Genomic DNA, 22,255 nt, shown 5'->3' with positions numbered 1-22,255 from the left:
TTACACAGCTCTGTTTCAGGTTTATTCTGCAACACATTATGGAGTGGAAGCGTGTGGTTTTGTTGTTGTTGTCATTTTTGTTGTTAGAGTCATTCTCAGTTGTCAAGACTTTCTTCAACATCGCCTCAAGATATGTGCTCTTTATAAGTAATAGTCCAGTATTTTTAATCGCTGTACTATATTTAAAAAGATGCCGTTTTTTTGTGTGTGTTATCTATGAATATTTGTTTTTAGGCTGTTTATGGCATTATGTTTTGCAAATTTTGTCTCTCTCTCTCTCACACACACACACACACACACAATAAAAAATATTTTTCAATGAAATTATCTTGGGTATTGCAAATTTACTGATGGTGCACAACTTTACTGGACGGATAGATTGTGTATTCACATTTTCCCATGCAAACACATGCTCAAAGAGTTTGTGCATGTCAGAATTATGGTGAGACGTTGTCATTGGCAACCAAATGTTTTTGGATGCCAAACATTATAGCCATTAATGAAACGTTTGTACTTAGGCATCCGCGTCTGAAGGGGTCGCTGCAGTCTTACGAAAAAAAAAAATGTCCAGGTGTCCTGTAAACGTTGCCGAACAAGTGCTATCTGGGAACAGGTGGAGGTACTAAGTAGTGGTCTTAATGCTGCACTTCGTGATGGAAGAAGATGTACCCGAAACGATTTAAGACGTCGGGCAGGGAAGAGATAAAAAGGTACATCTTTCATGTTTTATTTTATGACGTGAAGGCAGCGGACGGTAATATGACGTGGACGCTAACTCCACGTCTCTAACTGGCGCATCCGGCCTGACAGGTGTTAGTGACTGTCAAGTTCCTTATTCTTTTCGACAGAGACGAAATGAACCTTTTCGCTTCAGCGATATTTTTTTAAACTTGATTTGAAATAAGCGTTTGGGTGATAAACGTACGCGCGCTCGACGGACATTTCATCAGGTACACGTTGGAGGAGAAACGTCTTCAAATGTCAAACATTCTCTCTATGATCAGTTTTGATTGACACCAACGGAGAGTAATCCATTTTAAATTGACATTTGTGGTTGCATTGGATCATGCTTCGAACTGTGAGGTATATTTTTTGAATCACCCGCCAGCTGGTTGCATTGTTTCACTCTTTAAATAAATGTATTTAGAGTGATATTTGTACATCGCGAAAATGTATACATTCATTAATGAGTGAATCTCAGCGAAACAGAGAAGTTTCATTTATTTCAGTATTTCAATTCCAAACGTGAAGCTCACGTATAGTAGGCCTACTATATAATGTCACTTTTGAATTTAATACCAGAATTAAATATTAAATAGTACATTTTCCATCATATGAATGGGTGAGAAATCCCATCACGATGTTCAAGGGATGGTTTTGTTTGTTTGTTTGATTGTTTTGTTTTTGACTGCTTGTTTTCTCACACGTATCTCTGACTGTGTGTCCCTTAGTTGCTCCATGTGAAGCCAATCAAGCACCCAGGAACTGCACCATGAAGAAGACCAAGCAGATCAATGTCAAGCAGACCCTCGCTCTGGCGAGAGCCTTTCACTTGGTGTACTCCTGTGCCAAATCCTGCCTGCTCCCCTTCCTCACGCTGTACTTCAGACAGCTGGGCCTCGCTCCTGAGATGGCGGGCATCATCATGGGCACCAAGCACCTTATTTCGCTGGTGTGGCGGCCCCTGGCCAGCTTGCTCGCCAAGATATACAACAAGAGGCGAGCGGTGATACACGGCTCTGTGGTGTGTTCAGCTGTGGCCGCCCTTGTCGTGGTTCTTTTTCCGCCTGTAGATCTGCAAACACACATCAACTCCTGCAACGGGTCGAGTCTGAGAAGCACTCCGTCACCCATAGAGTCTCACCAAAACGTCAGCACAGCTGACTCCTGGTCTACTATCGCCTTTCCTGTTAACAGAACATCTGTTGCAGTAGGAAGAACGTCACAGCTTCCTGCGGTAAGACCAAACAATACCAACAGCACGATTGAGTTCCATCCGACGACTCTCGCCTCGGTGAAGGAGAAGAAGTCGCAACGCAAACGGGACGCTGAGGAACATGAAGAGGAAGGCCAATCGGATTTTCTGTCCAGCCTGAAGGTGATGGACGTTCAACATCAGCTCTTCTTCTTAGTGCTTATCACAGTGTCTGGATGGGAGCTGGTGGCAGCACCTCTTGAGTGGACGGCGGACGACGGCCTGTACGATTATCTGGATTTTGCCGATGCTTCAGACCGGTACAGCAGCGCCGGGGTGTGGCCTTTACTCGGTGCCGCGTGCGGCGCCGGCGGAGCGGGGCTGCTGGTCAGCCGGTTAAACTGTTTAATCATCGGACGCACCTCCAGGAGCGCCGTGCACTTCTTCTGCTACGCCGGCGTGTCAGCGCTGGCCTTGCCCGTTGCGGCCTTCCTCCCTCTATACTTGAACAAGCAGCAAGGCCAGGTCAACCGGCTGCTCAAGGCCATTCAGCTGGTACGCGGCTCCCGGCGCGCGGCGCTGTGCGCCGTCACCGCCCTGCTGGTGGGGATGACGCGTTCGGCTGTGGACAACTTCCTCTTGTGGCAGATGCAGGATCACGGCAGCACCGAGCTGCACATGGGCGTGTCCCTCAGCCTCGCGGCGCTCTCACAGGCCGCCTTCCCGCTGGTGGCTGTCCGACTGACTCGACTGCTCAGCTCAGGCAGGGTGCTGGCGCTGGGGGCGGCCAGTCTCGGATCGCAGTGTTTGTATTACTCTTTCCTGTGGGGACCGTGGGCTGTGCTACCTGCTCAGCTTATGAGCTGTTTCAGCTGCGGAGCCTTCTGGTGGGCCGTGAAGGTGCAGAGCGATGACATTGCCACGCCAGGAACAGAGAGGAGTATCAAGAGGCTCTACAATGTCTTGTCCTTAGACTTGGGGAGTGCACTGGGAAGTTTTGCTGGAGGCTTCGTGGTTCGCTGGTGTGGGCTGGAGTGGCTGTTCAGAGGGTTGGCCGCGGCTATGATGCTGTGGTGCATATGTCTGCCTTTGCTCCAGTGCAACGCCCCCCACCACTACAGGATCAACTATTCTCGTCTTTTGGCGGCAGACACCAGTGAGGCCAGCGACTCGGAGTCGGACGAAGAAAGAGACTGGCTGGATAAAGCGATGGAAGACGACAGCAGCAATAACAACAATTATGGAAGGACACTAAGCCGCTAGTCTGTACAGTGTGACCACGGGTAACGAATGCACCAAACACTCAAGTGTGAAGTTTCAACGCAAAATGAACAATGCAGAACAGTGTCATCCAGTTTGGACAAAAGAATTCGGACCAGACCACGTTGCCGAGATCGTGAGCGAGCTCTGCTGTGCTTCACGAAAATATGCCTCCTCCAAAAAGAGGTTTTCAATTGCCTGTGCAGTTGGGCTCATAAGTTTACATACCCTGACAGAATTTGTAAGGCGTGCAACGAGCTTTCCTAAAAGAAAACATAAGTGATCAGGCTAAATACATTTTTGATTAAAATTAAACACGGTATTTCAGCCCAATAGCACAACTACAGTATGAAACAAAACACAGAATGAAAGAAAGTAACAAGATGGTCACCACCTTTGACACTAATGCTTTTATTGTTCTGGCCTGAGCACAAAAATCCGTTGATGAGTTTTTCGGTGAATAAGAGAGGAAAAGTTACGTCCAAAAAATCGGTTAATTTGGTGAGGATGTGATAGCCAAAATATGAGTTTTTCGGTGAATAAGAGAGGAAAAGTTACGCCCAAAAAAAATTGGTTAATTTGGTGAGGATGTGATAGCCAAAACCACAGGGCTTCACAATAGTCTATATTACGGCATCACCACAAAAAATATTCTACTACCTTTAGCTGAGTGATCCACTTGAGTTATTTTTTACTCCTTTGCGTTGTCTGTTTTGTGTTTTTTTTATGGAGCGGAGGTATCAACTGTTGTTAATGCGTAAATTGACACAAGCCGCTCATTTTTGGACAAACACCCCCAGCGGGTTTGTAGAAAAGGCGAGGAAGGCTCAATTGTGAATCCGCTCAGTTAAATGCAAATAGCAGACGTGTGCATAAGGTGAGGTTCAACGACTGTGGAGTCGTGTTCCGTCACACCCACTTGCCGCCTCATCCGTTTAACTGCTGGTGAAGTTGAGAGTGAGTTGGCATTTCTTGACGTGTTATTTTGGAAGGTCTGTACAGTCTTTGTGTTGAACAGTAAACCGCTTTATTCAAGAACAAATAATTTCCCCTTTGCCTCTTGTACTTGTGACGAATGAGCGCGGCTCTTCAAGGATATCGATATACAGTGGGAGGTCCCAAAAGGCAACAGATGCCAGACCACAATTCCTCCCCATATGGCCGCCGGGTGGCCCCTCAGGAACCTGATGCGTGAAATCAACTCATCCATATTATGTTGTTTGCAGCGGAACACGATCGGGAAATTGTGATGAGAGAGCCACCCCCCGTTGGGCTAATGCCGTTGTGGTTAGAGCTCAGTTGATTGATAAAACAGCAGGTGTAACCACCATTCTTTTCCTTTTTTTGCAAACATTTAAAATGTCGTTCATGTTCAGGAGCAGGCCTTGTCTGCCGGGCTAAATATCAAAGTACTGAACTGAAAAGTTTACTCGCATCTCCGATCAAAATCATTCGTAAAAATTTGTCGACACGTGTTATCAGCATCTCTGGTGAGTAGATACAGTATTGATGAGTCAGGTAGGTCCTCGTTCAAGGCCCAGGTGCCAAACTCACCTTTGCGTCGGAGTAGTCATTGTGACTATTTAATCCTTATCATGTAGAAGTCGCACAGAATCTTCATTTGAGGTCAGTACGTTTTTGGTGTTCGCTGATGGTTGTTGCGCATATCCCACCGCTGGCCTGGCGTTGCACGCACGTGCCACTAGGCGGCGTGTTTTAGTGGTGATCGGCATCCAGTGGTCATCTCAGATTCCTCAGCGTCGGAGTGGCTTCAGCATCCACGCGCAGCTCTCCCGCAATTTCCCGCCCGTGAGTGCCTCGTTGCATCTTGTGCTGGTCTGCACTGTTGAAGGGGACTTCTGGTGAGGAACATGGAATAACGGACATCTTCTGAACGAGACGACACTTTGGACCAGGCGCAAATGGATGAAGCAAATGAGAAATCAGGTGATGCATGTGTTAGGTGTGTGGTGGTTAAAACAAACCGGGGTTTTTTTTTTTGTTTTTGTTTTTGTTTTTTTACACATGTTCATTTGGAGTATACGTCATAACTCATGCAGATACAAGTTATTTCGTGCATATTTAGAAAACTGTTTCATTCCGTGTATGAGTTTTTCCTTCCAAATAAAATCGAACATTAGCTTCAAAAGTCGTCCTGTAACTGCATGTTTTCGTTTGTTTGTTTTGTAGACCACGTAGAGGTTTTGCTATGTTATGTTTTTTTTTGCTCATTTTCATACATCAACATACTGTAGGCATTATAAATTGGCTACACATTATTTGGCTGAACGCTCGACAGAACATTGATTCGATATTCGTGACACACACAAAAAAAAAAAAGGTTGGGGACCACTGATTTAAATGAATGAAGTTGCAGCAGCACCACATGAATGTCTTGGTGAGTTGTAGCTGTGGTATCAACCATGACTCGATATGTAAGAGTGTAAATGTCCTTTCAGCCAAACACAGGTAATTAAAAGTAAATCTCAGCTCGACCGGGTGACTCATCGCTATTGGTGAGCAGTAAACGAGTAGGAGGCTGTCGTGGTGGAGGTGGCGGGTTCGGGGCTGGTGCATTCTCACCGAAACGATGGCTTCAACACGTGAACCGAAACCTTGAGGATCAGTGCAGAGACAACTTTCTCGTACTTGTCTCTTACATTTTCATATTTTGTCACTTGTCATAGTTACTAACCCACACCTACTCTCCCCGCGTCACAATATTAGGGACACCCAGACATTTAATTATATCCAATACAAAAAAAAAACATGGGAACTAATCCAATCATACTCGCTTGAATTGTAAATCCTCCCTAAAACTTTAACCATAGTTTTCTACGATGCACGTTACACAGAATCTTGAGGCTATTTAGCGATGACGGCTTGGCTCTGTTTGCAAATCTCGGTTCAGGCCTTGCTGTGTGGAAATAGCGTGTTCGCCCGTGCTGGTTTATGTTTTCTCTGGCTACTCTGGTTTGTTTACATGTGCCATGCAATTGACTAGCAACCCGCTCTTGCCCAAAGTTGGGATACCCTGATGAGAACAAGTGCTACAGACAATGAATGGGTGGATGGATGGAGTTTAGCCACGATAATTCCTGTAGACTGCTATTATTGTTGTTTAAGCGGGCTAGCAATTTTCATTCGACAAGCCAACTGATTTAACAGCTTGCAGAAGTCCTGTAATTAGTGGAGCCTGCAGCATAAACGCGTGCGCAGGTGTTTCATTACAAACATGATTACAGTTCATGTCTGCCTTTAAATGGGACAGTTTTGGGAAAATTGACTTTTTAATGGGTAGTATACAAATAGTTGGGTCTCTGGAGTGCCATGACTTGCAACTAGGCAAGGACAACAGCCCACCGCAAGCAAAGTTTGTTTTAAACCAGTTGCCTCATGCTCGCGCCCCGAGGGCCATTTACTGTCAACAGGATTTAAATCCATCACATTTCTACTGTGCTGGAGAATCATCAAGCCAAACTTTGTGTCGTGTTAATAAAGCACATTGGACAAATATATTTCCAGACGAATGTAAGAAATGTATGTGATAGCCTCGTTTATCTTTCTTCAGAAGATGTCATCTCTATGGCCGATTCCTCAATCACACTCGAGGACATCGAAGGGGAGCTGTTCAAAATTGAGCGACTACGAAACGTCCTCGTGCGGCGAGAGTCAGAGTTGAGATACATGTAAGAAATATTATCTTATATTATTATCAATAAACACAAGTCAAGATGCACGTCCAGCACACCACCTTGGCACACACAACCCAATTCTAATTTTGCTCGGGCCAGTGAAATAAGATCGGCTCACTGTGCATTTGGATTCATTTCATCCGAGGGGACAAGGGAAATTGCTGTTCGACAACAAAGCAACTATCTGTGGTACTTTTGAAATGATTTTCACCAACGGTTCCTTCCCAAGCTCTTAATTAGACATTGGAAATTGATTTTAGGATATTACACTCAAGAATGACAGTGGAGCTGCGTGATTTGTAAGAGGACTGATCCTGCTGTTTGGAAAGTCACGTTTTGTAAGTGAATGTGTTTTTTTTTTCCCCCTCCACACAGGATGGAAGACTTTCAGTTGTGTAATGAAATCACAAGGCTGAAGAGAGAGCTGCAGAAACTGGTTTCAGTCCCAGGTACTTTCAAACAGCAGCCACTTCCAGTGAGCGCGGCTGTTGTGAAACACACGATTATGTACAGTCGAACCTGGTTACAACGTACCTCGAGGGATTTAAATGTAACCATTAAAATGGCCGCCAACTACGATGTATAATACAATATGAACATGTAACTACAGTATAAACATGTCCGTTACAAATACGTGTACAGTATGAAGAAGAAATGATTTTATAAGACGTGAAACAAACACCTGTCGCGTTCCGACTTCATCTTTGAAAAGGTTCGGTCAGCAAATGACAAGTGCCTCTTCTCCAGTTCAGGATGTGCCGCGCCCCGAAGCCGTTTACGATCATCTTTCAAATCTGTTGGCCTCCAACTCTGCCATGATTTGTTTACCATTACCAGACATGTTTTCAGAGCATGTGCTCAGGAAATACAACCATGTGTTAAGAAGATTTTTACTCATCAGTGATGGCCTCTGTAGAGACTGCGTGCACTGAAGCTCGGCTGGGAAAAAAGAAAAAAAAAAGAGAGCGACTGGTGAATTTTCAAGGCTCTTCTTTTTTTTCTTCTTCTTCTAAATGCACTGATGAATGATGATCCCCCCCGCCCTCCCCCATGAAGTTTGTATGACATGTAGAGCCATGAGAAATGTTGCTGTGGCAACTAAAAAGACAGACTGCAGTGGAGAGTGTTTAAAGTGAGTGTATCAAAAATAAATAACGAGATAGCTTGAATGTATTCATAATCGTCCTCAATGTAGACAGCAATGTCACAATACAAATACAGAACAAAACACTTATTGACTGTAACCCCCACCCCCCACCCTCCAAAAAAATCTGTAAAATAGCGGCATCGTAACATCCCACACGGTGAGGTAAGGAGAAAGAGGCAATTTTTCTTCATAGAAAAAGCCTTCCATCTTTGGGAGCAAAACTAAAAGATTGATATTTACTGTATAATTTTCTTTCGTGTCTAAACAGATGAAAAACTTTAAATTCCAAGACGATGACCTTTGCCGAGAAATGCCGGGTGTTTTCAAGGAGCAAACCTCAACAGAAAATGGGATGTTGTCGTTATTTCGAGGGGGAGCGGGAATATATGTGATGCTCTGAAATGTCCCTTTTGACATGAAAATGACTCTGTGGGGTGCGCGTGACGGTTGAACAGACCGAGACAAGTCCAAGGAGGATCGGACGAGGGAGGAGGAGCTGCTGCGGCAGATCAGCAAGCTGGTGGAGACCAGAGACTTCCTTGTAGATGATGTGGAATTTGAGCGGCTCAGGTGAGATTCTTCATGCGGCGCCTCCGCACCTCGCAGGTTAAGCCTCAAAAGCTTCAGCCCCTCCTTTGTTGGTGGAAAAAAGTTGAGCCGTGTGTTGAAACAATTAGGAACTATTATCCCCGGCCTACTACTCGGGTTTGTTTTCCCAACTTGTTTTTCAACCCGCTGTGATAAAACATGCCATCCGCTTGACCTTCCTCTTACACTAAAACGGTTCAGTTTGACCTGCTGCATATCAGATCGCAAAAACATGGACTATTTACAACCGGCAATGAACAAAAAAATATGTGAGGATAAAATTTGCTTTACACTTTGCCCACGTTGTCTCCCTCTGCTGCGTTGGTTTTTGCATCAAGGACTGTGGTTACTTTCTGGTCATCGTCGTGCCGATTTCAACAATTTGATGGAGATGAAGAATTCCTTTTGGGGGCAGTCAGACACAAGTAAAGGGTGTCAGTGAAGGGAAACTTCAAGCGCCGACGGCTTTTATTTTGATTCGATCAACAGGGGACCTCTGTTTTGCAACACTTGCTTTTTTTCCTTTGAAGTTTCGGCAGTGTTGATCTCAAAATGTGACAAGATCCGACTACTTCATGGATTAAAAACATTTGTTCTTCCCAAGAGAGAGAGAAGAAGACCGTGAAATGGCAGCCTTGAAGTTTCGGCAGTGTTGATCTCAAAATGTGACACGATCCGACTACTTCATGGATTAAAAATATTTGTTCTTCCCAGAGAGAGAGAAGAAGACCGAGAAATGGCAGCTTTCTTGCAGCCCAAGCTCCACAACACTCCGGGCACCAAAGGTGAGCTTCTCGTGCCGTTGTCATTCGCAAGCATCTCAAATGTTTTCGCTTGTCTTCAAATGGATCATATTGAAGACGTTAGCCAAGTTGGTGGAACTGAGCAATATGCCTCCCTTTTCAAATCAGGCGCTCTGCAAGACCAGAAGGTGATGTCCAAAGCTACACGCACACCAGCACCCTTTATCTCCAAAACTGGACTAACGCTACTGAAAGACTGCTGCGGCGTCACGTGCGCCATCATGTAACACATCTCGCGCGCATGCCTACACTTCATTGCATCTTGTATGCATTTTGAAGTGATGAAAATTCTTGGGAGTGAGCATATGTCCTCAAAGTAGAAAAACTTTTGGTGTACGTGCTACCCTAATGTTGCATGAAAAGATCTTTTGAGCTTCAAGCGTTTGTACGATCCTAATTGTCCTATTTGTAATGTGATCTCATTAAGTGACCCACGGGAGGGAACCGGAATGAAGTCTTTTTGTAATATGGTGGCTGTTTGGCAGGGCAATTACCGCCACTCTTATTATCAAGCTTAAGGCTGTGTGTGACTCCTTACTTTCATTTTTGATTTCCTCACGGTACTGCAGTAACACAGAGTGAGTATCAAAGAGTTCGTGTTGTGCAAAAATAAAGATCGGCGTCATAAAAAAATGCTTGTGGTTTGTTTCAGGTACATTCAAACCCTGTTTCGTGACTTATGCGTCAGAAAGATGAATGTTATGTCAAATATCGCACGAGCATGCAATCGGATCACTGCATTTGAGGATCATGTTCGCTGTGGCGAGATGTTCTCGCTCCTCGGCTGTATTCCTTTGCCCCACAACTTGATGCAGACACACACTCTGCAGTCCTAGATGACTCATACAGTGGGTGGTCTTAAGAAGCATCCCCTCCTGCTCTCCTGGTTCAAGCGAAGTGAACATCGCGGCATCATCATTAAAACAAAATCCCAATGGAGCATTCATTTTTAAAAAAAAAATCCTGGATAATACGGTGACAGGAATAAAAACAGTTCATCGTCGTTCACACGGCTACAAACGGCTATAGCATGAACTGCGCGGTTCACTAAAGTGTTTTTTTCCCCCACTCTCTCCTTGTTATATGACATTACTCCTTGGCAGGCAGAGGAAGGCCGTCACACGTGAATGCGGATGAACAGACCCGTGCACAGGCAACTGTCCCCACTGTATTTAATCTGAAGACTAATTAGTGGGCTACTGTGTGTGAATATATAGACATGCCAACCCACTCTAATTGGGCGCTAGTGGGAAAGGCGGCTTGTCTTGCTGAGACATAAAAGAGTCCCTGGAAACGTGACATCAAGCATCGCCAATTAAAATGCTTTTCCTTAAACAGCATTGACTGTACCTCAGTACTGTCACTAATACATAGTTTAGTCTTAAAGAAGCCGAAATCACAACCGGGAGTCCTACCAAGAATGCAAGACTGCACTTTTATCCAGTGACTTTTATTTGGTCCCAGTGGCGGTCTGCATCAAATACTGTACAACAATTTTTGTCTTAGGAACATCTCTAGTCCTTAACCGAGCGTTATTTGCGCTATGGTGTGGGACTTGAGACTAGACTTGTGACACTGAGTCACAGGAGTGTTCATTGTGGGCAAGGCTGCTTGAGTGACTAGACTGACCTGTTGGGTGACAAAAAAACCAAACAAATCTTTTAACCCCTTGTCGTCCATTATTCTATTAAAAATGAAATGACCTCATCATATATAATTCGGCAGGAGATGCATTGCAGACCCAATCCAGTGATGCCAGTAATCCGTTAGTCTAATAAACAGCCTACTCTAATGTGCTACTACAGCCAGACCAGTAATCGGATGAAAATTATTTATCAAAGTTACTGGGTGCCACCGTATTGTGACGGTCGTACATCACAACAACAAGCGAGAGGCACTTTAGCTTTGATGAAGACTTTTACTCCAGAAGGGGGAGACAATCAGCACTGGCTTGTCTTCGCTCCCGTTGCTCGAGTTACATGGCAGCATAAATCTGATTGGTCGAAAAAAATGAAATCCCCATAAACATTTTTGAAGCTGTGTAACTATTACAAACACAACAAACCGAAGAGATTAGACTGTCGGGGAAGAATTCGATTGATTTCGGGGAACCAATATTATAATTTAGGTTGTGAATCTAGGTCAGTGCTTAATTACGATAGTGTCAATACAAAATGCACATACAGCATATACTGCACATCTTCAGTCTCTACGCTACTAGATGATAGTGTACAATATTTCTCCTCTAAAAGGCAAGTCGACGTTCGAGTGTAGCACCAAAAGCAGCCCGAGTGTAGCGCACTTTCCCAAGACGTCTGGGTGACGATTCCATGACGCTATCCCTTTAAATTCGTGACGCAGCTCAACTAGTGGCCCACTTTGTGCTGTTCGAAGGCGGGGTGCAGCAGCCAGCTCGTCCGCCCGGTGCGTACGGCTCGGCCCGGTCCGGTTCTTTGGTGCTCTGCTGGGCCTTCGCTGCCTCCACAATGGAGTTTCTACTGGGGAACCCGTTCAGTACGCCTGTCGGACAGCGGATCGGTGAGCTTGTTTTCCAGCCGCTCATGCGTGGTTTCAATGTAATCACGATGACGAGCAAGCCCGGCATCTTCGTTAGTCATTCTACGCGAACATTCACCTGTATTTGGCTTATACTTTAGTCTCAAATGCACACACTACATAGCATACAGTTATGGTGCATAACACGCTATTATTTCAATCATCATTAAGTATTTAATGATACCGACAGAAGAGTAAGAGGTAATGCTTGATTGACGTGTTTGTCAGCCAATAGTTAGACACAGGCGGGGTCCAAAACGTCGCCATGTTGCAAATAGATTGGTTGAAACTTCCTGCTGACCTAAATCAGAGGCAAGTCGTCATGCGTTTGCATTCACTCATGCAAATATAGTACAGTTGGGAAAAAATGAATTGCGTTCTTTATTTATTTTTTTAAGAAATATATTTACATGATTGTGTCTATTGTGTGGCTGGTCTGAAGCTTTTTTTTCCAGTAACGTGAAGAACACTGAAAATGTATTTATTATTATCATGTAATACTACACATGATATATTAATAGTTACTCGATACATTTGAAAGTAATATTATTCCACTGTTTGTAGTGTTGAAAAGACTCAGCTATGGTAAACAAGAATGTCACATTTCAAACTGTTTTTGTTATTTTTAAAATTGAAATACTGTTGCGCATTTTGCCTGCACTGCCATCCCACAGGGCGCTGTTGCCGTTCCTCTATCTTTGTATATGGTCTAAACAAAAGTTCAAAGCCCCATGAAGGCTTCCTTAATTTAAAATTATTTGGATTAAATTAATATGCGTTTGTCTCTCCTTTGAATCAAATGAACAAGCACATCTGTTAAACATCCTGCCACTAATAGTTTAGATTTTTATCCCAGTAAAATTGTATTGGAATTTGTGTTTTTCAGTATCTCTTGTCATAAACTCTGATTTAAATAGCACAGAAACACAGATTTACAATGCATATCTAGCTGTCTGTCGATTTGTCTGTCGCAGAGATTGCAACCAGCTCGAGCCTGCCATCAGAAGACTGGTCTCTCAACATGGAGATCTGCGACGTAGTTAACAGCTCTGAGGAAGGGTGTGTTTTTGTGTGTGTGTGTGTGTGTTATAAGAAATGAGCTCAGGGTTGCATGTATCTGAAAGGTCAATATTCTCTAATTCCAGACCCAAAGATGCAGTTAGAGCCATAAAGAAAAGGATTGTGGGGAACAGGAACTTTAAGGAGGTCATGCTGGCACTCACCGTGAGTGTATCTACACACCTCCACCATGGGCTCTTTTTGTTCTTGTGATGTTTTATCAGATATGAGACATTGCGTGTTTCTGGCTCCAGGTGCTTGAAACCTGTGTGAAGAACTGCGGATACAGGTTTCACATTCTGGTGACCACAAGGGATTTTATCGAGGGGGTTCTAGTCCGTTCTATCATCCCGAGGAACAACCCTCCTTTGATCGTACACGACAGAGTGCTCGGCATTGTACAGGTTGGCCGCTGCTAAACGGAAAAAGAGCTATTTTTAATTCGTATTGACACATTCCACCTCTTGTTATTTTGTGGTTGACATCGTTTCAAGGCGTGGGCAGACGCATTCCGTAGCTCGCCCGACCTGACGGGTGTGGTGTCAGTGTATGAAGACCTGCGCAGGAAAGGGCTTGAGTTCCCTGTGACGGAACTGGATGGCTACCCACCAGTCCAAGCCCCCAAAAGGGTACAACCACTTTTTCACGACTCCCTCTTAAACGCCGAACGCTACCTTTCATCTTTGGTCAATCTTTCTTTTCGGGTGCTTTCTGTGCCTCGCTTAGCAGACCTCGTCTCGGAACGGGCCCGCTGTTGCTACTGTCCCCGCTGTGCTGCTGTCCTCCAAACCTCCCCTAACCCCACCCCAGACCCTTGAGCTAAAACAGACGCTAGAAGGAAGTGATGCCTTCACTCCCAACCAGGTGATGGTCTTTGCTGCACTAAGGGGTTACTTTAAGACTTTTTTTTCAAGATACCTGCTACCTTGACTTACAAGTGCTCCAATTACGAGTCGTTGGCGTTTCAACGAACCTCCGTGTACTTTCAGTCAAGGGCATTTATAGTTCTTAAGTAAACTATTAGCTCTTATTACTCCAGGTGGGGGCACTAAAAGCAGAGCTGGGAGTGGTGCGGACCAACCTCACCATGATGTCCGATATGATGAGTCAGCTGGATCCTGTCACGGTAAAACAAGCTGACATGGAGCTGCTGGAGGTACACAAATTGCACCCATTCGGGTGTTATGATCAATCCGAGTACATTATTGCTTTCATTTTATCCAGTGAGAATACGTCTCCCGCACTTTCTCGTTGCCCTTAACTGATCTCGCACTTTACGCATGTGCTACATCTGCACCACCACAACCCCCCACCCACACATTCTCTCTCTCTCTTTGGTTGTGTCATTAGCAGTTGTACACAGTATGTAAGGAAATGCAGGACAGGATAGTGAAGATTGTCCCCAGGCTTAGTGAGGAGAAGTTGATTGAGGAGTTACTCGCAACCAACGACGAGATGAACACCGCCTTCTCGCGCTATCACAGGTAAACCGACTTTTTTTTTCCCCACTATACAATCTTGAGGCAATGGCAATAACGATAAAGATTATTCCTGTTGTTTTTCGTGTAAACAAGTAGAGGATGTCCATCGGGATACTTTGGTCTCGTCTACAAACATATGTAGGTAGTTTCTTATTTCTCTTTGTTGCTGTTTTTAGGTTTGAAAGACAGTTAACTAATTGTCCAAACACAAGACAACAGGTAGACAACCTTTTATGTGTTTTGGGGGGCTTTTTTGGGGTTTGTTTGTTTTTCATGTTGACAGTTGTCTCGTTTGCATTTGCAGGGCCACACTTATGTAAACCTCACGGACCTCAATGTGAGCCAATCAGCGGCTGCGTCAGTCACAAATGGAGGCTCGCTCAGCCAATCGAAAGAGGACACTTTGTCCAGCCAGATGGCAGGGCTCAGTAAGTTCTTTACTGCGACTTGTTTCGTTCGTTTGTTTATTTATATATTCATTGAGGTTTACCTAAACTCATTGCCGATAGCAGTGATTTTGTGTTGGATGACGAATCAGCATAAACTGATTTTGCCTTTCTTCACATTTGATGCAGTCGCTGTTCAGCATTCTCTCGTTTATCGTGGGATTAATTTAGCATTCTACAAATTTTATCAAAACTATCATCTACTTTTCGTTTATCTCGCAAAACGCTTTTGTTGTCCTTTCAACAGACACAAGGGAAGGTGATGTTGTGGATGCATTTTTACCGAAAAGGAATAGCTCTGCTCAAAGACGAAGGTACAGAAAATAACACACAGAGTAATATTTTTTTTTGAAGGATTTTTTTTTTCTTGAGGGGTTTGAATATATTACAAGCCTACTTTGCAGTTCATGTTCACGTTCGTTAATTTGGTTTCAGTGAGCATACAGCCATTGGACTGGATGGCCTTGCGCAAGCGCAGGACAACACCATGCAAAACTCTAAAGCGGTAAGTTAAAAAAAAAAAAGATTCTGTGCCTAAATTGCTCATGTTGGGTGTAAGAGGTAGCTCGCTTTCTGACTTGAGAAGCAAACTCAGTAAATCATTGTCATGGTTTGACTTTTATGTTAATAAATGTTGTGTTATTACTGCTGGCTGAGCTGTACAAGTAGCGGATACCGGAAACGAGACCCTGAGGAAAAATAAGATGCTTGTTCCAAAAAAAAAAAAAAAAAAAAATCTGACATAAACTGAAATATTGATTTCTGAGTAACTAACGTTGACAAATCACAACAACGCATTCAAATCGCATCATGAAATGGGAACTGGCTAATAATTAAACTATGACATGATCTGTAAATTTTGGAACACCCGGTCTCATCTGCCAGCACATTTTTGGTGTGTCTTGCCGTGTTATTATGCTTCTAACAATGTCAGCATTAGTGTCAAGAAATAGATTGAAATCACTTGATCCTACTTTGAAAGAATTCTCTATCTGTGCAACGAAGGATTGCAGCCCAGCCTCCTCCCACAGCTCGTCACCAAAGTTAGACTGGATGATTAAAAGGGGAATGGTGGGTCCATGTACAACGTTTTTTTTAAATTTCTGGGGTTTGTAGAAGTAGTAGTCGTTGTTGTTGTCATGAGGTTGCAGTTCACTTTTGTTATGGTCAGTGGTTCACGTTTTCAGCCCCATAAACTGTTTGGTTTGCATGCTAGTCAAAGTGTCACAGACTTGAATTATTATTTGAATTGCCCTGGGTGTGCAAGGCGCATGGAAAAATTTGCTTTGCTTTGTCCTGATGTTCCATTTCCTTAGAATGTTTCTACTTTGTGTCACGTTGGGGTAGCTATTTTGTGTGTGTATCTGTTTTGGTTGGTTTTTTTGTTTGTTCTTTTTTCTTTGAGGGGATGAGACGCTGTCATTCTTTTGTTTTGATATTTTTTTTCCTTCTCTTAAGATTCCCCTCAAGCAGTCCAATGTAATGGAAGATATTGAGAAATGGCTGGAGCTGGATGATGAGGTGAGCAGTCGGGTGACTCATACCGTACATTTAGATTAAAATGAAACTAGGCCTCTTCAATGCGCAGGCATCCATTGCCACAGAATATTTTTTGCATTTGAATCTTGACTACAGCAACAGGTACAAGTGGTTAGCACAATCGCCTGCTTGTGTAGGTTTCACCCCACCTCCCCACAGCCTATATGTTCGGGTCATTGAAGACACCGAGGATTGCTTGTGCAGTATCCGTACCGCAAGATGGCATCATTGTAACGTTGCATTGTATTTAATTACTTTGTACAATAACATTTGGTTTCTTTTTGTGACACAGTACGATGACAACGAGGACTCTGATGGTGTCACAAGCGAAGGTGAGCAAGGATTCAGTTGCCTATTAATCTCATCCCTTTTTGACATTCAGTTATTTTCCTGTAGCAGATTATGCGTGGCTTTTTTTTTTTTTTTTTTTTTGTCTAATAGTGTTTGTCGTCTTATGAAGAATTTGACAGGTTCTTGGCGCAAAGAGTCAAAGCAGCTGAGCGGCTGCCTTCAGTACGACAGTCTTCCCAGGACGCCAACCACTCCGAATCCTGAGCTGCACTTCCGCCTGCCGCACGCGCAACTCTCACAAAGTACCTCTGCCAGAAGGGACAGATGGAGATGTATTTTGGTTTTATGTATCCAAGGCACATTTGGGCATGGAGGACTGCGGTCCGTAATTACTTCTTGTGTATCCTGCTATGTTACTTTACTGGGGTTTTAACTGGTAACAAGTGAATGAAGGCCAGAGCATTTTGCTTGATGTAACTAAGTGGTGGTAATGCAAACATTTGCACAATTTCTATGGTAACATTCCTACTATTGAAGGAAACATGGAATATTGATACTAAAACAACTTTTGCAACATAGACGACTATATTGCTATAAACTCTGATTTGTGGTATCTCATGATGAGTTACAGATAATGCCTTTGTGTAAGTAGCACAAACACTGTTAACTTATGTCAGCAATTTCTCATTTGAAGAGTTTGAGGCTTCGCTTCAGGTTAAATGTAAAAGAATAGTAACATCGATCTTGTTTTTGTTTTGTTTTTTACTTCCATAATATTTCTTTGTCAAGATGTTTTAAGTTTAAATGCAGAGTTCAATTAAATAACCAACCAAACAACCAAGAATTGTTCCTGTTATCACCCACCTTTAAAAATTGTACTATGTTGAAGATACTTAAGTCATCCATCCATCTATTTACTAATCCGCTTCTCCTCACAAGGGTCGCGGCTGTGCTTCGGGCAATAGGCGGTGTGCACCCTAAACTGGTTGCCAACCATTCGCAGGGCACTAAGAAACAACCGTTTGTGCTCACAATCACACCCAGGGACAATTTGGACTACCCAATCAACCTGCCATGCATGTTTTTGGAAAGTGGGAGGAAACCAGAGTACCCGGAGAAAAACCCTCAAAGGCACAGGGGGTACATGCAAACCTCATACAGGAAGGCTGGAGGCGGAATCGAAGACATTTTATTCAGTGACTTCAATGAACCCAACATGCATGTGTTTGGAATGGCAGGAAGCTTCTGGAACATCCAAAGTCGAGATTCCAAACCAGAACCCTCTGCCGTGAGGAAGACTTGTGCACCAGAGTTGAAAAATTGAATGTAAAACGTAAAATATGTACCATTTTTAACAAACACTTTGAATGTATTACATTTTGGATTCACGTTTGGGCAGATTTCAAGGTTTCATTTGAAAACCAATCTTGATTTGGATATATCTCGTGGATATATGTCGTGCTCAATCGATAAATTCCTCTTCATCTACTTTCTGGTCAACTATTTATGCTACTTTGTTTTGTAGTTGCAATAGACCATAACTTGTCATTTCAGTCAAAACCTGCCAGGTTATTTTTACTTTCCAAAGGGTCCTCAGTTCACAATAATTCCGTTCGAATTAGTAAATGATGCAATAATCTGCCAATAACCAATGCTAGGGCAGTATTAAAAGTCATAATAAAAAGTAACGAAAACCCCGGTGTATAAAACAATACGGAACAACCATGAGTAAAGTGCGGAAGTAACTCAACTGCCTCGGTGCCACACATCACGACTTTCCTCGTTTCAACACAAGCTTGAATGCGATTGGTCCATTTTGAACACACGTAAGCACACGCCCACTGTTGCAGCAGCCAACTTCCGGGTACGTTTCACAATCGACAACGCACACATTCACCGTCATGTCTCTCGGCAAAGCTAGCTGGACTTTATTGAACCCTCTCCGGGGGGTTCTGCGGCCCTCGGCTTCTGTTTTAAATCGGAGCTACGCGGCTCTTGCTGAAGCCAGAGCGGTGTTAAACGGCGAGCTCGAGTCTATTCGCTTGGCCGGGACTTGGAAAGCCGAGAGGGTGATCACGTCCAAGCAGGGACCGCACATCAACGTGGAGGGAAGCCGTGGCAGTGAGTGTAAACAACATTTGACGCATAAGATTTTCAGAAGGTGCCCAAAGGTCGCGGGCCATATTTTTAACAACAAAGAAGATAAGTCATGGAAAATAATGGCGAGCGATAGTATACAACTACGACAATATAACAATTTAGGTAGAGAAGGGTGGATATACAATGAATGTCAAATTACTGTTGGTCTGTTTCGGAGATGCCAGTACAAAAATCTACTACTACCAGTTATTGAAGTTTATTGAAGTAATACTATTCTGCATCCTGACTGCTGCGCACTTGAACAAGCTCCTTTGACTCACTCCTCCTTGCAAGCCTGCATTTGTGTGATGTTTCCATGAGTGGTGTGCAACAACAGATATACAATAAAACGTGATCTGAATATTCTCCTTGAAGCAAGATGGTGAGTATGACAAAAAAAGTAATTGAAATCATCTCTTATGCGTCACCTTGTTTGTTTTTGTCAGCTTTCATTTGTGTGTCTCTAAGTTGTTTGCCTTGTATTTTTTTCAGCTGTCACATCATGCAGCTAGGCTTTTCAACATCTTGACCAAAAGATAATTAACCTGAATTCTTTCTGATTCCCTTTATTCTCTCAGGCATTTTAAACTTCTGTGCCAACAACTATCTTGGACTATCCAGTCATCCGGAAGTGGTGCAAGCAGGGATTGACGCGCTGAAATTGTATGGCGCCGGATTGAGCTCAGTCAGATTTATCTGCGGTACTCAGGTACAGTGTGTGTCCAATAAACAGAAAATGCATAAATGCACCAACACGCATGCAGAAGAAAAAAAAACAACATTGGGCATGCCTCCTATGGTGTCAAACCAAACATGAAATCCAAAACACAACATAAGCATATATGCAACTGGTATAAGGTGGCTGTACTATTTACAATTGTTACTGGTTTTTCACGTATTTTATTTTTTATTTAGCAGCCTGACAGCATTTAAAGCAAGCAATGAAAAAGTCTATTTTCCCTAATATGTCTGCTTTCCAGGATTTGCACAGAAACCTGGAGCAGAAGTTGGCAGAGTTTCACGAGAGGGAGGACTGCATCCTCTATGCCAGTTGTTTTGATGCCAACGCTGGACTATTTGAGGTGTGTCATGCGGCATCGTCTCCAGCAAAGGATTTCTGGCTTCGTGGTGTAAAGCATTTGAATGACTCCTGTGCAAGGTTCTGCTGGGCCCGGACGATGCTGTGTTGTCGGATGAACTTAACCACGCCTCCATTATTGATGGCATCCGTCTGTGCCGGGCAAAAAGATTGCGCTACAAACACATGGACCTCGGTGATTTGGAGCGCAAACTCAAGGAGTCTCAGGTGTGTGGGCACTCTTCCTGTTCTCAGACGGAAAAGTGAACTGACAAAAAAAGACTCTTCCCAGAAGAGTAAAGCAGTTCGATGTGAATGGTCAGGTGTCCGAGTACTTATGTGTGCCTAGCTTAAATTCAAATGCGTGCACTACTGGAAAGATTTTAGGGGGATTGCTTCAAACTACAACCACGATAATAAACACCTATTGTTATTGATACCTCAGGATGAGTGAAATTGAGCATTAAGTATCTTTGGTCCGATGGCTTACAAGCATTTCTATTTCTCAGTCATGTCGTATGCGGCTGGTGGTGACGGATGGGGTCTTCTCAATGGATGGAGATGTGGCTCCATTAACAGGAATCTGTGACCTGGCTGAGCAGTACGGGGCGATGGTGTTCATCGATGAATGCCACGCCACGGGTTTCCTTGGGCCGCGTGGCAGGTGAGTCAAATGTATTATTTTGGAAGAATTATTGTGACGTGTGTTTCGATTGACAAAGGAACTGCTGCGCTTTTTATTTGTGAATAAATGCCGACGTTAGACACGCCACAGTAGTTGAATTATTGCATAAAGAACCTGAGTGGTCTTGCCCGACAATTTTGAACATGAGGTTGTCGGAGTGCTTCAAGGTAGCCGGCATGTCAAGGAAACAGGCCCGGATGCAAATGCTGCCTCGGTTGTTTTCAAGTTGTGAAGCTCACAATTGTTTTATAGCTGAAGTTCATGTCCATTTACAGAGGAACCGATGAGCTGCTGGGAGAAATGGACCGAGTTCATATCGTAAACTCCACTCTGGGAAAAGCACTGGGAGGTGCAGCTGGTGCGCTTGACTCTTTTTAAATCTCGAGCCTTGTTTGATTTGATGACCTTTTCAGCTTGTTCACAAAGTCCTTCATTTTTGTGGGGTTGAAGTGAATTAAGTTTCATGTTTTTCTTCCTACTTGTTCAGCTAGCATCGGCTCTTGTCATTCGTGTAAAATGTCACTTTTTCACCCTTGAAATTCCATTTTAATTGCATGATGTGCAGGGTGGATAACAACCTAAAAAAATGTCAATTTTATGTGTTGCCAATATCACCTTTTTTCTCACATCGATACATGTAACCGATTAGGACGAATGCGGATTATTATTCATTGTTAGAAGAACACAAAAACGTCTTCACATGTCGGTTGCAAAAAATGACCACCTATTTTTTATATGCACTTATTTTTTACATTCAAGTATTTCCATCTTTTTTCACTTTCTCCACCTGATTTAAAAAAAATTGCCCCAGTCTTGATTATGAAAGCAAAACTGCATTGAAATTCAGAATTTTGACACTTTAAAAGCTTGCTAGCTCACAAGGCTAATGTTTTCGAAAGGTACAAAAGGCTAAAATCACTTTTTCTTACCAAATGCGTGAAACTTGATTAATTTGTAACCTTCATTGCCGCTAATTGGATGCCAGTCATAAGCAGTATCGATCATTTTTATTTGTCACAATTTTTTGGGGTGGGGGGGCAGTGGCATAACGTCTTGTGTTTGTGGCCAGAAATGGCAGTTCATGACTATTATTTCTACTCACACAATTAAAATGGTTCTAAAAAAGGTAGCGAGATGTTCAGAAGTGGCTAGCATGCCGAAAGTGTTCAACACAAGAACTCGAGTTGAAAATGCAGAAAAGATGACCAATTATATCATGTTTGGTATCACGTCAGGTGGCTACACGGTGGGACCAAAGCCCCTCATTGACCTCCTGAGGCAGCGGTCTCGGCCTTACCTCTTCTCCAACTCCCTCCCTCCACCCGTGGTGGGCTGCGCCACGCGGGCTGTCGAGCTGCTCCTCGCCTCCAGTGAGATTGCGCAGAGCATGTCAGCAAAAACCATGAGGTCGCTATTTTCTTTGATCGTGTTCATTGTGTAGACATATGCAAAGCACCCACTTTGGGAATGAAATATGCTATTTGCTCTACTCTTAAACGGCATACAAATATTTTGATTGTCAACAGATCGTTTTTTTTTTTTTTTTTTTTTTTTTTTTTTTTCGCCACCCTAA

At 43.5% G+C, this 22,255-nt stretch overlaps 4 protein-coding genes across 13 annotated transcripts in view; all 4 read left to right on the top strand.

Annotated features, from left to right (window-relative positions):
* Window positions 1-557: 557 nt before the first annotated feature.
* mfsd6l (major facilitator superfamily domain containing 6-like) lies at window positions 558-3,543 on the top strand. Of its 2 annotated transcripts, none has more exons than XM_019858487.1 (2): window positions 558-710; window positions 1,452-3,543. In XM_019858487.1, exon 2 carries the CDS (start codon window positions 1,493-1,495, stop codon window positions 3,176-3,178), a length of 1,686 nt encoding a protein of 561 aa, XP_019714046.1. In that variant the 5' UTR covers window positions 558-710; window positions 1,452-1,492; the 3' UTR covers window positions 3,179-3,543. The 2 variants fall into 2 exon arrangements, with proteins under 2 accessions (XP_019714046.1, XP_019714047.1); XM_019858488.1 differs by lacking the exon at window positions 558-710 and adding an exon at window positions 799-950.
* Window positions 3,544-3,694: 151 nt separating this feature from the next.
* On the top strand, window positions 3,695-10,372 carry LOC109508477 (uncharacterized protein C16orf45 homolog). 3 transcript variants are annotated; one of them, XM_019858492.1, is made up of 6 exons: window positions 3,695-5,122; window positions 6,750-6,864; window positions 7,246-7,319; window positions 8,473-8,587; window positions 9,320-9,390; window positions 9,517-10,372. In XM_019858492.1, exons 1-6 carry the CDS (start codon window positions 5,098-5,100, stop codon window positions 9,633-9,635), a joined length of 519 nt encoding a protein of 172 aa, XP_019714051.1. In that variant the 5' UTR covers window positions 3,695-5,097; the 3' UTR covers window positions 9,636-10,372. The 3 variants fall into 3 exon arrangements, with proteins under 3 accessions (XP_019714051.1, XP_019714050.1, XP_019714052.1); XM_019858491.1 differs by having other exon boundaries at window positions 6,747-6,864; window positions 9,517-10,371; XM_019858493.1 differs by lacking the exon at window positions 3,695-5,122 and adding an exon at window positions 6,467-6,539 and having other exon boundaries at window positions 6,747-6,864; window positions 9,517-10,371.
* A 1,401-nt stretch (window positions 10,373-11,773) lies between these two features.
* tom1 (target of myb1 membrane trafficking protein) lies at window positions 11,774-17,621 on the top strand. Of its 7 annotated transcripts, none has more exons than XM_019858521.1 (16): window positions 11,774-11,946; window positions 12,939-13,023; window positions 13,110-13,188; window positions 13,278-13,427; window positions 13,518-13,652; window positions 13,750-13,887; window positions 14,063-14,179; window positions 14,377-14,507; window positions 14,681-14,741; window positions 14,809-14,932; window positions 15,198-15,264; window positions 15,386-15,455; window positions 15,956-16,021; window positions 16,409-16,471; window positions 16,782-16,821; window positions 16,950-17,621. In XM_019858521.1, the coding sequence occupies exons 1-16, from the start codon at window positions 11,895-11,897 to the stop codon at window positions 17,042-17,044; spliced, it is 1,473 nt and encodes a 490-aa protein (XP_019714080.1). In that variant the 5' UTR covers window positions 11,774-11,894; the 3' UTR covers window positions 17,045-17,621. The 7 variants fall into 7 exon arrangements, with proteins under 7 accessions (XP_019714080.1, XP_019714079.1, XP_019714078.1 ...); XM_019858520.1 differs by having other exon boundaries at window positions 11,776-11,946; window positions 13,753-13,887; window positions 14,374-14,507; XM_019858519.1 differs by having other exon boundaries at window positions 11,776-11,946; window positions 14,374-14,507.
* A 1,012-nt stretch (window positions 17,622-18,633) lies between these two features.
* gcat (glycine C-acetyltransferase) overlaps window positions 18,634-22,255 on the top strand; it is a 4,499-nt gene continuing 877 nt past the window's right edge. The window contains exons 1-7 of the mRNA XM_019858527.1: window positions 18,634-18,901; window positions 19,498-19,628; window positions 19,900-20,001; window positions 20,079-20,225; window positions 20,507-20,661; window positions 20,958-21,040; window positions 21,918-22,089. Coding sequence (XP_019714086.1) covers window positions 18,682-18,901; window positions 19,498-19,628; window positions 19,900-20,001; window positions 20,079-20,225; window positions 20,507-20,661; window positions 20,958-21,040; window positions 21,918-22,089 — 1,010 coding nt within the window. The 5' untranslated portion in view covers window positions 18,634-18,681. The remainder of the gene's footprint in view (window positions 18,902-19,497; window positions 19,629-19,899; window positions 20,002-20,078; window positions 20,226-20,506; window positions 20,662-20,957; window positions 21,041-21,917; window positions 22,090-22,255) is intronic.

This window comes from Hippocampus comes, unplaced genomic scaffold, assembly GCF_001891065.2.
Source record: "Hippocampus comes isolate QL1 unplaced genomic scaffold, H_comes_QL1_v1.1 scaffold48, whole genome shotgun sequence".
Taxonomy (NCBI): Eukaryota; Metazoa; Chordata; class Actinopteri; order Syngnathiformes; family Syngnathidae; genus Hippocampus; species Hippocampus comes.
The sequence above is the reverse complement of the archived record's forward strand: the minus strand, read 5'-3'. Positions and strand labels throughout refer to the sequence as shown.

Coding starts and splice junctions, on each gene's coding strand:
- mfsd6l (XM_019858487.1), top strand. CDS start 1,493: ATGAAGAAGACCAAGCAGATCAATGTCAAGCAGACCCTCGCTCTGGCG.
- LOC109508477 (XM_019858491.1), top strand. CDS start 5,098: ATGGATGAAGCAAATGAGAAATCAG. Junction 6,865..7,245: donor GAGTCAGAGTTGAGATACAT/GTAAGAAATATT, acceptor CCCTCCACACAG/GATGGAAGACTTTCAGTTGT. Junction 7,320..8,472: donor GAAACTGGTTTCAGTCCCAG/GTACTTTCAAAC, acceptor ACGGTTGAACAG/ACCGAGACAAGTCCAAGGAG.
- tom1 (XM_019858519.1), top strand. CDS start 11,895: ATGGAGTTTCTACTGGGGAACCCGTTCAGTACGCCTGTCGGACAGCGG. Junction 14,508..14,680: donor GCCTTCTCGCGCTATCACAG/GTAAACCGACTT, acceptor TGCTGTTTTTAG/GTTTGAAAGACAGTTAACTA. Junction 14,742..14,808: donor AGGTAGACAACCTTTTATGT/GTTTTGGGGGGC, acceptor TTGCATTTGCAG/GGCCACACTTATGTAAACCT.